Below are 11,397 nucleotides of genomic sequence, written 5' to 3'. Positions count from 1 at the left end.
TTCATTACATTCATTATACAAACATTCACTGTGGATTTCATAATTTACCAGACTCAAAACCCAATACCCTGCGGCACCGTGTCTCCCTCTGAAATGGCTGAGGAAGAGGGAGGTGCAGCTACAACTACACGTACAACCCAATTTGAATAAGTAAATACAATTTACACAGTAGGGGGATGGGCGGAAAGGCGACGCTGACACAGCCAATAACACTGCGCTGTGACCACGATCCCTACAGTTAGTGGGGTGCGCACAGTGGGAGTTTCAAAACGCCCAGCCACTGCATTGTAGCCTTACATAACTAATGCAAGTTTGTATACCCATAGTCTTAAGTAACATATGCTATAATGTGAACAATACTTACTGACGATACCCTCTACAAACAACAACCAAAAAAATCAGTTCATCATGGACCGTTAGGAAAGCCTTTGGAGACTGTTTTGGAAAAAAATGTAAAACACCCTCATTGAAATATGAAACATTAAATAGAGGGTAATTACACATATTCAGAGGTAAGAAAATTTTTCACAAGAAAACATTATTGATGACACTCCAATTTCTAACAGATGCCCTCTGTAACAATTAGGAACCAAATGAACAATTAATAACTAAATTAGACCACACAGTGGGTGCAGCTTTGTTTAATTCCCACAGTAAAAGGGACATATTTTTCAGAGAGGACCCGATTAACCGCGCCTCAAAGGCTGATCCTGAGAGTGGATGATCGCACCTCGTTCTGGCGCAGGGTGGCCTGGCGTGAGTTAAGTCCATTGGGGGAACGATCACCAACAGGCAGCCTCTGCGGGAGGGGTGGCCAGACGGAGTCCCCAGCAGCTGTGGGAAATCAGGGCTGGTTCCGCGGAGCTAGGTGAGGAGCCGGCAGGGCAGGGTCCCTGTTCCAGGATCTGGACCTGGGGGTAGGTCAATCAAGAGTATATATAAGGTAAATGCAAAGCCACAGGGAGGTCAAATATGTGCAAATGATGAAATGCAGCCACCACCCAGGTGCCCACAGTATGGAGACCTGCAGAAGCCCCCCTGTGTGGGCACCAGTGGGGGCGAGGGGTGGGGAGCCTCTTTGGAGGGCGCCGCGGTCCGGGGAATGAAGTAGAAAGCGCCCGACCACGGGATATGAAGCAATCCTAGGACAGAGTCCACGGACCTCAGGGGTCCCCTTACTGGGACATTGTCATTGACGTAGGGGGTTAAATTTAATTTCCAACTATGTCGTAGAGTCTAACTGAAACATCACTATTACAGTTGTTTATTTCTGTGATCACAGTCGTTACTTTGGGTCTGTGTCACTCTTTTTATGGTAACTTTGCTTAGGAAGGACTTCAGTGGTTTTGGCTATTAGACCTTGAGTAGACCTTTCCTGGGAGAGGGTTGGCTCTTTTTCTGATGAAGAGATGAAGTCGCCCGCACAGGCAGACACACACGCAGGTGAGTCCAGGCTACCTCTGCCTCACAACTTGAAACGAGGAGCCTGCCGACTGGGGCAAGGCAGTCCCTCCATGGCCCTCTGGTCTCCGGCCTAGCTGCTGTTCCCTCTTTCCTCTCAGCCTCTTCACCCTCTGGTCCCTCCTGTCTTCTGCACCGGTTTCCCCCCAGTTGGATCCATGCTCTCCTCACAGCTCACGTGCTAGCCTTTGATCCACCTCGGGAAACCGGGAGAGTCACCTTCTCAGTAGTTACCCAGGTGCCTGCTCCTTACCCGGGCCAGGTGCCCCTGTCCTGCCCCCTCTCCCCTCCCCACCCCTCCCATCAGGTCAGGCCCCAGGCCCCCTTGTAACCCAGCACCCCCATTCCTTTCCTTCTCTCTCATGTCCAAACCTCCCCTGCTCTCTTCCTTTCATCTGCCCACGTCAAACCATCAGGTCCCTACCAGAGGACCCTGACTTCCTGCCTCAGTTTACCTAGCCTGGATTGGTCCCTCCAAAGCTTGCGCCCCACCTGTGGGTCCCTGCACATTCCTTTCCTCTCAGTCAACAACACCCCTCCCCTAGTTGTACTGAGAGACGTCAGTCCTTCACCCTCCACACATGTCCTCCTCGTTAACCCTCCCAGGACCCCTCAGTCCCCACCCCCCACCCCGGGGAGCTGTCCCAAATGCATAGGACTTGAGAAACCTCCCAGGTCCTGCCTCCTCCCCCACCACGTAAAGGATCCCACAGGCTAGTCCAGCGGAAAGAAAATACATCCTTTTAAGATTGCTTCCTTTAGAAAATGTCGTTCTTAAAAGCTGAACGAAAAATTTGAGTTTCAATTTAAGTGTACATGAATGTATTCCCAGCATTTAAACCATTAACCTAGGGCACACTTCTGTCACCTGACTGCCCCATTGGGTGCCAAGCGGAGAAATTCTCAGATCTCCGTTAGTGACACCCTATAAGTGAAACCAAGACTGAGGCTGCTTCTCACATGAGTGGGGCACAAGCTGAAGCTGCGCTCTGCCAAGTCTGGCAGTTCAGCTTGCCGTGCCAACTGTCAATCACCCATTCTAGCAGCTGCAGGAACAGCTATGCAGAATCCAGCCCCCTCCCACATCCACCCACCCTCAGGTCCCCATGCTCCCTTACCTGGGTCTTCAGTCCAATGGCCTCGGAAGGTGCCGTGGAGATTGCTGGACCACACGCAGAGACCGCTTCCCTGTCTTCCTCCTCCTGTTAGCCTGGGCTTTCCCTCTGGCTGCACCATTGAGAAGCTCGTTTTCCTGTCTGGGACGATGCTTGGCCATACCACCCCTGTTTCTGGGTGGGTGAGTCACGCTGGCTGGCAGGGCACATTCCACTTCCCTGAAGTTGAACTCTGGCTTGGGTCGGGAGGGCTCCTGGAGATGTCCCCGCTGCTCTAAGGTCCTGCGCTTGACTGAATTCTCTTGCACAGGACATTCCGACCCAGGACCTGTGATGCTGGAGTGACTCTCAGGCCCCTGTTGGGTTGATCCCAGGACTTTCCGCTCCGACCTGAGGCACCTCCGTTTCCTGCTTACAGACACACTCGCACTGCCTCTCTCCAACTCACTCTCCTGGACGTAGAAGAGGACATACGCACGTTGTCGCAGGGCAGAAGAAGCGTCACAGGCAGTGACCTTCGCGTCATTCATTTTGAACCACTGGCCGTCGGCAGCTTTCACGAAACAGAAGTAATGTCCGCTGTGACAGGACCGCCCAGCGTGGACCAGCACGGCATAGAGCTCGTACACAAGGGGTCCTGAGTTCGGCTGAGACAGGTACGGCTGCAGGTCCAGGCGCTCAGGATAGTCCACGACCTTCTCCGTCTTCCTGCCTGTGAAATGCGAGAACCGTTTCAAGGCCAGGATAAGGACCTTGGAGGCAGTGTGCAAAGTCAAGGTCTTGGAAGCAGGCACCTTCTTGAGGCAAACGCTGCACTGATAGCAATTGTCACCGTCCAGCTTTTCGGGTGTCACCAGGAGCTCCAAGGCTTGGGTCACACTCCGAGCCCCCTGGATATCCAGGGCAACGTCCAGGAACGGGTCCAGGGTGTCAGACACGCGGTGGCAGCTAAGACACTGGATCTGAGATCTCCAGTACCCTCCGAATATCTGACGGATCAGGGTGGTGTCCGCGGAGGGCCCGGCCAGCTGCCCAAGCTCACGCAGACAGGCTTGCTGCATAGCGTCCATGGTGAACATGAGATACTCGTGGGCATCTTCTTGCTGGTGTGTGTGGAAGCCGGCAAGCAGCTCCTCCGGGGGCTGGATCGCGTCTCCGGGATGCAGGAGGGCCCGACTCACGTGAACTTGCATGGAACACAGGACGCAGGACGTCGGCTTCAGACAGGTCTCCGAGTGCCGCCGGGACAGCAGGTAGCGGGCCAGCGGCGGGGTGTGGGTCAGGCACTGCAGGGCCGCATTCACGTAGCATGTGTTCCCCAGGTTCCACAGCCCAGCTCCGACCCCATAGGGTGTCTTCCACGTCGGGCCGTTCTGGGTGGGAGCCAGCGCATCACGCAGGGCGCGCACTATCTGGGGCGGCGGCAGCGATGGGTTCTCCGAGCGGAGGCGTCCCGGGCGGGCTTCGGCTGCACCTGCGTTGGACCCAGCAGGGTTGAGTGTTGGAGAGACGTTGAGCTGAGACTCTTCTGCTCGGTCCAGAGATGCAGCCTCCATGCCTCCGCAGACAATCTTCATGAGGTTTGCCACCTGAAAGCTCCCGCTGCAGAGCGAAGCTTACAAGGCCTAGCAGGTCTTGCAATGAAGAGGGACGCTGGCCCCTCTTTCCTTTTAAGGCCTGGCCCAAGGTCGACCCACCAATAAACTGCCCCCCCTGAATCACTAGGGTGTGGCCACGCCTCCATCCCTGGGAGGCAAAGGAACGCCTTTCAGATATCATTGACTTAAGGACCTCAAGAAGAGATTATCCCGAATTCAAGCACAACCTGGGATCCTAATACAGTTATTCTTATCAGGGAAAGGGAAAGAGATTTGAGACTTAGAACCCCGGGGAGGCTGGCCTTTGATGCCGGAGCTGGTGACTGGAGTTTGCTGTCCTGTGGCAGGGAACGCCAACAGTGACCAGCAGCGTGAGACCAGGATTCCCCCGGAGAGTCTTCGGATGGAATGTGGCCCGACTGGCACCTTGGTTTGGACTTCCAGTGTCCGACTGTAAGGGGATAAATTTCTTCTAAGCCACCTTGTTCGTGGGACCCTAATGAAATCGATAAGATGTCCTCATTAAGATGTCCTGTAAGACATCTATTTTTCAAAATGATTGATCCAAGTGAAATCAGTTTTATTGTCGATCTGATCAGATTTTAGGTGAGAAGCAAATAATATAGACAAGCTTGAGCCATAAAGAAAAAATCCACAGCGAACCCCATAAACGTAGGTCACTCTGGAGAAATTTGGGTCTCCAACCCTTTGCTCCTGTAGTTACATCTGTAGTGACACACACACACTCTTTGACCGCAAGTGTGTCACAGCACCCGTTACACCCATTGGGCACCCCAGCATTACAGCAGCCACCACCTCCCGGCCGGCCTCCCGCCCTCCATGGCAGACCAGCCGGGGCCATCACAGGCCTGCGGAAGCCTTTCATAGGCCTGTCTGGACACCTAGAAAATGCAGCAGTTGCTGGATCAGGAGGGTGGGTCTCTTTCTCCATGGCTTGCAATGCAGCATGAGCATTTCTTGGGTGGATGAGGGTACAGTGAAGATTTAGAGAGGCTCAGGGAGGGCCTCAGACAACTGTGCAGGTCTCTCTTGCAGGCCATAGTGGGTCCCGGGCTTTGAGCTATGGCAGAAAACTTGGAAGGTGCTTACACAGCTAGTAACACCTTTTCCATCCCTTTCAGGGTAGCACAAGCCATTCCGGGGCACCCGCGGGGAATCAGAAATATTTGGTGCACTTGGATGCTTTTCTGTAGACTCGGCCACTCTAAGGGCACGCTCCACTGGGCTTCAGGCCTGCAGTGCTCGGTACGTGCTTCAGGAGGGGGACAAGAGACATTCCAGAGGCCAGGCACAGGTGCGGGACCCAGAGTGCAGGGCAGAGCAGGGGCCTTGAGGGTGCCGGTCAGTCTGTAGGGAAGCGACAGCCCTGGGCTCCAGGACCTGCCACCCCCACCCTATCCCCGAATGCTGCACACTCTTCGTGAGCAGAGACTGAATTCAAAGCTATATAACAAGACCACTGAGCTCATCCTCAGTGAGAGGCAGAGTGATAAAAACAAGGACGAGGAACAGCTGGTTCTTCTGTGCTTTGTAAGCCCAATGGCTTTGCTGAGGAAAATGGTATGTGGAATTGATGTAGAAGAAGTTTCTACAGAACGGGGTGAGACTTAATAGTCTCCCTTAGAACAGAGGCTGGGATTTATTCGTCTGTATGTCTGCAATGTCGAACAGATAGCAAACTCACTATCACCATCGTCACCGTCATTCTCACTCGCCTCCGATTCTGCATCACTGCCATTAGTAATTAAACACTATGGCCCTGGCCGGTGTGGCTCCATTGGTCAGAACATCGTCCCCTAAGCAAAAGGTTTCAGGTTCCATTCCCAGATAGGATGCGCCCAGGAGTCAGCCAATCGATGTTCCTCCCTCTCCTTTCCTCTTTGTCTCTGGAAGCAATGGAAAAGTATCCTTTGGTGAGGATTTAAAAAAAAAGAAAAAAGATTTCTCCTAACATACACTTTCTCAACACCGTGCTCTTAAAAGATATAAAATAAATAAATAAGTACTATTGTTACTTCTATGTCCACCACCTACATATTACTGAGCCCTAAGGCCCTGTTTCTCACGGAAACAATTTTATTTCAGGTATATTAAAATTGCTTATGCCTCCCGGAATATACTTGGCCAGAAGCTTGAGATATTGGCCTGTTCCCCTTTCTGTGTCCAGTCCTTTCCTCAGCCACAGGCAGGAGGTCTGAGGGGGCTGCCGTAAGCCTTGTTAGAGAAGGATGGTTATACCTCTCGTCTGTGTCTCTACCTCGAGTGCAAAGGGCACACTCAGTCTTCACTCAGGGTGAATCTCTCAGTGTAGGTTGTGTTTGGGAAGACCAGGGGTGGAGAAGCAACAAGCAGAGCCAGGGGTTGAAATAAAGCCATGGGCACAGGGGCAAGCCCCAAAGACCAGCAATACCAGGTGAGTTTTCTTAGCTCAGAGTAATCCTTACAAGTGGTCCCTACCACTTCTGTTTGAACCCACAGAGCTTCAGCGTGCCTCTCTCATGCCAGCCTGTTAGAACCACTAACTCCTGGAGGACAAAAGCAGAGGAGTCTGGGAGGTACAGAATGATTAAGAAAATGCCCACCTTCCATTACCCCTCTCCTATCAGTGGTGATGCAGAGGTGGTTCCAAACACCTGGAGAGCCTCTGACAGCGTGTCATATAAATCAGTTTTCGCTTGACCTGGTATGTGGTTGGCACAACAAGAAGAGGTCATTCGGGGGTCAGGTGACTGCACTGCCCATTACTGACTTTGCCAAGGGGCCCCTTCTTGGTGTGTATTCCCGGGAACTGGGTCTTGTGTGTAGGATTCTCTCAAGCTCGCAGATGCTCTGAAATTATGGAAGGTGTTTACCCGAGACTTGGTTCAAAAGAGAATAAAATGGCAGCAAGTGACAATAGTCCTCGTGGGCGATGGTGTCCACAGCGACAGAGGTGCAGCTGACGGCTTCACTGCAGTGAGCAGCTCCCAAGGACCAGGGGAGTGTCTCTGTTTGGGCAATAAGGACATTTTGATTCCCCATTAAGGATGTCCAGGGACAGAGGGGTTCCCTAGGGGCAGAACGGCCTTCAAAGGAGAACAGAGAGTCCTTGTTATTTTGGATGCTCAGTTCTCCAGGATAATGGAACTGGCAGTTTTGCATGAAAATAATTGTCAAATGGGAACGAAAGTTCATGATATATTGGCACCAAAGTGGAAATTGATCAACAACAATCCTTCAGTTTCAGTTACAATGGAATAGTCAAGGGTGCTACGGCCATTGGCTTAGACAGGGACAGGACATTGTGTCTGTGAACCCTCTCCAGGCTCCAATAACTCCGGTCAAGTCCATTGCCCCCACGCCTGTTCTGAGTCCCACGGGTCTAGATCGCGTTGCAAAATGTGTCACACTGTTTATTACTTTGCTGGGCACATGTCTGTCTTCGCCACTAAAGTCTGACCTTCTGTCCCTCTCTGCTGCTCACCGGAGGTGTGGGTCACCTTTGAGTCTCAGATGATCCTCTGTTCAGGGATCGATAGTGCTTGAACACTGCCGCATACATTGTTTGAAAATTTCCAATTCTTAGTGTAAAGAGTTTCCAACTTGAAGGTGGTCGAATGGAGCTGGGAGCACTGATTTTTAGAAACAATCAGTACGCAGTGAAATCAATTTAGTTCTGCAAACATGGGCTTACATGATCTCCAACGCTGCTTCTAGCTGTAGTGTTTTAGTGTGCTAAGTGTTCTCATACATCTCAGTGTGAGCCTTAGACTTGGTGGCTGAGCAACTGACATGGTGTGTGTGGGTGTGTAAAGGGGGGATGCATGCGTTCATGCATGTGTTCATACATGCACACATATACAACATGAGAAGGTGGAACTTACAGGGAACCGTTGCAAGCGTGGGAAATGTGGCCCAGCCCCCACTCAGAAAAGCCCGTGGGGAGCGAGGTTGGCGGGCAGAACCCTCGTCCATGGATAGGTTCTCCCGTGGGGAATCAGGCCTGCATTGTACCTTGACTGCTATGACACTTGCTCTTGCTAAAACTCCCTCACCCTGAATTGAGGCAGCAAATGTTTACTGAGTATCTTTGACTTCCTAAAATCTGAGCTAGACCTTCCAAGTATGGAGCAGAACCGGTTTGGACCATTTCTCCCTTTACATTGCAAATATCCTTCTTTGATGTATTTAGCGACATCCTCTCCTTTGTTGTCTGTAAAAGATAACTACCCAAAACAACCCTAGGCATAGTAAATGAGGACCATCTTTGATGGAAGGGGCCTAGAAAAGCAATAAAAGCCTATCCAGGCAGGGGTAGGCTCTCTCTCTAGCCCTCTCGCCATCTCTCACTTAGACAGTGGCCAGCCGTCCCTTTTTCTCCACAGGATTTCTGTAGTCCGTGTGTATTGGTCTATTGTCGCCACAGCACAGGATCCTGCGGGCCAGGATCCGCATCAGGAACTGTTCCTTATTCCTTGTAATGTCCAATCCCCAAACTGTGAGTAAACCTTATAAGGAGGATAATGCGAATGAGGATTGACTAGTTTCACAGAGCAATTAATAGTGAGGGCTGAGCATGATGAGGACCTGAACTAGGTCAATGTCAGTGAGGACAGAGAGGGAAGGAAAGAATTACAACACGGTTTCTGAATATTGATGAACAACTCGTGTAGGTTTATGTAATGAGTGGATTGTGTGACTTACACGGGAACGTAAGCATGCCTGAGTGAGCCATCTTTAACCCGAGTGTCCAAGTAAATGATAACAACATCGACCAACGTTAACTGAAGATCAGTTGGAGAAAGGGATGATTTGCAATCAAGGCAAATCGCTTTCGAAGTACCTTTCAGAAATCCACGTGGACAAGACCAGCAGCCTAATAAAGTTCAGCAACAAGTGGGAGTTAGAAGTCAGTGTGGAATTTTTATCAGACCATCCCGCTCCAGGTGCCCAGAAACGTCACTGGGGATTGAGAATGCAGGGGATTTGATTACACTGAACGGGAAGGCTGAAAGGGCACAGGGGTGAACGACCACTGCACTCAGTCATCCGCTCTGGGCCCGGAGGAGGGGGAGGGGAAGGCCATGTTGGGGGGCTAGTGCTCAGATCGGCGCAGGCAGTGGCATGCAGCTCAGGGTCGGACCTGGGAGTCTGGAGCTCAGATCTCTGAGTGGGGTGCACCCCGGGAAGGATGCTTAAGATTCTAGGGAAGGCGTACTCTGTGCCACGGGATCAGACACGTGGGGGAGGCACCTGCGGCCAGGGCTCAGACTTTGGAGCAGGAAACGTGGACCAGGAGGGGCGTGGGCAGCCAGGGTGCCCGGCGAAGCAAATCAGAGCCCTGCTGGTCCTCCTACTACCGAGGAGAGACAGTCTGCGCGGCGCCGGTTTCTGAGCATGCTCGGGAGTCCACCGCAAACGCAGAGGAAGTGGAGCCTGGAGCCAACCCCTGCTGCCATTGGAGCGCAGACCACCGGAACCGGAAGTGGAAACGGCTGCCCAGCCTCCTCGTCTTAATTTCCTCCTTACTGCGCCTGCCTGGCTTCCAAGTCCCCGAGAGGAAGGTACCTGACCGGGAGCTCTGGCAAATGCAGTGTGCGGGTCCGCGCGCAAGGTCGCAGAGTGGACTGCGGACGGGGGCTTGGAGCCAGAAAGGCTGGAAAATCGGTACTCGTGCCGCTGGGGGAAGGGGGGTTGGAACTCCGGGAGTGGGAGGAGGGAACAGAGCAGTCTGAGAGTGAGCGAGGAGGAAGACAGGCATCTAGGAGACTTAGGTCCTAGCGTGCAAAAGAGGGAGAAAGGAAGGAGACGGATCGCCCTGCCGCGCTTCTCAGAAAGAGCCGAGAGGGCCGATACTCCCCACCCTACCCCAACCCCCGCCACCCCAGATCACTGGGGTTGGTCCTGGAATCGTCCTCAAGAGACCAGTGACGAGGCCGTGCCTAAGCGGTCCCTGGTCTCTTTACTGAGACAGATTCCAGGAGCGTGATGCAGGCAGAAGACATTTCTGTGAAGCGATTACGGTCCAAAACCAGTGGGGACAGAAAATGCATACGACATTCCAAGTCGTTTGGCAGTGAAAGACAGAGGAAGGAAGGAAGGGAAGGGAAGGGAAAAGGCTTAAATACATTTAGATTCTCAAAGGCCATTTCTTTTGCCCGAGTCCATTGATGAGGAATTTGTGGCCAACGCACAGAACCTGGGCTCGTTTTCTGATTGCAGCACTTATTTCAGCTGCGCATCTCGCATAATTTTCAGAAAAAAAGTATTCAGCACCAGGAAGATAGGTCGCAATATCAAACATTTTATAAACATTTTTATTTATGTTAAAACCATTTACCAGGATTTTGTGTTTTAGTTTTTTTCTTTATTACGTACGTGTCTACGGGAAGCAAGCCTGATTGACTAGGGAAGGAAATTCTCTAGGGCAGAGCTGGGGGGGTGTTTCTCTTGGGTTCTGGAGGGTGATTGAGTATAAACCGTCTATAATGAAAGTGGCCTGTGGAAGGTATTCTCCTCTGCCTGAAAGGTATTTTGCTCTGGACTCCAAATCCTGGCAAAGCAGGGCAAAGGCTAGTCTTGGTTTGCCATTACCATTGAGCAGAATGTCACAGGACCACAGGGTCTTGGGGAGGCCTGCAGGGTTTTGCTTTGTTATATATTGGCCCTTGTTGTCTGTCCACATCTAGCCCACTCTTTCCTGGACATGCTGAGCACCCAGACCAGAAAGCACACAGATGTAAGTGAGCCGGTAACTGTAGGATCTCCCTGAGCCGGAGTCTCCTCATCTGCAATGAGGTATGAAGCACAGTGATCTCTACGGGTCACTGACAGGCCTGACCTCACAATTCTCACTGCAGGTGGCCACAAGGAAGATGCTACTGCACCTACGGCCAGCTTGAGTTTGGGTGTGGGCCAGTTCCTTTGTGGAACTTGACATTCTAGATCAGACTGGGAAATATTCTCAATAATTCCTGTTGATGAAGGGGAGGAGGAGGAGTATGTGACAGGGTGATGCTGAGGCAGCCACAGTGAGTGTCCAGCAGATGGACAGTCCGTTTTCTGCACAGTTCAGTCTCCCTGGATTACAGGCACCAGACTCTCAGAAGAGAAGGCCCAAACTCACACGTGTGTTTGAAGCCAGGACTATAACTTTACAGTTCAAGTGGGCCATAGTCCTCCCTTTCCAATCTACCTATTTAACCTATTAATTCACTATCTCA

General features: G+C 51.8%; 1 protein-coding gene across 1 annotated transcript; it reads right to left on the bottom strand.

Moving 5' to 3' along the window:
• Positions 1-2,587: 2,587 nt before the first annotated feature.
• On the bottom strand, positions 2,588-4,132 carry LOC128779861 (ubiquitin carboxyl-terminal hydrolase 17-like protein 6). Its single transcript, XM_053916696.1, has one exon. The coding sequence runs from the start codon at positions 4,130-4,132 to the stop codon at positions 2,588-2,590; it is 1,545 nt and encodes a 514-aa protein (XP_053772671.1).
• Positions 4,133-11,397: the final 7,265 nt, after the last annotated feature.

Source organism: Desmodus rotundus, chromosome 13 (assembly GCF_022682495.2).
Source record: "Desmodus rotundus isolate HL8 chromosome 13, HLdesRot8A.1, whole genome shotgun sequence".
NCBI lineage: Eukaryota > Metazoa > Chordata > Mammalia > Chiroptera > Phyllostomidae > Desmodus > Desmodus rotundus.
Note: the sequence above shows the minus strand (reverse complement) of the source record. Positions and strands in the feature narration are given on the sequence as shown.

Coding starts and splice junctions, on each gene's coding strand:
- LOC128779861 (XM_053916696.1), bottom strand. CDS start 4,132: ATGGAGGCTGCATCTCTGGACCGAGCAGAAGAGTCTCAGCTCAACGTC.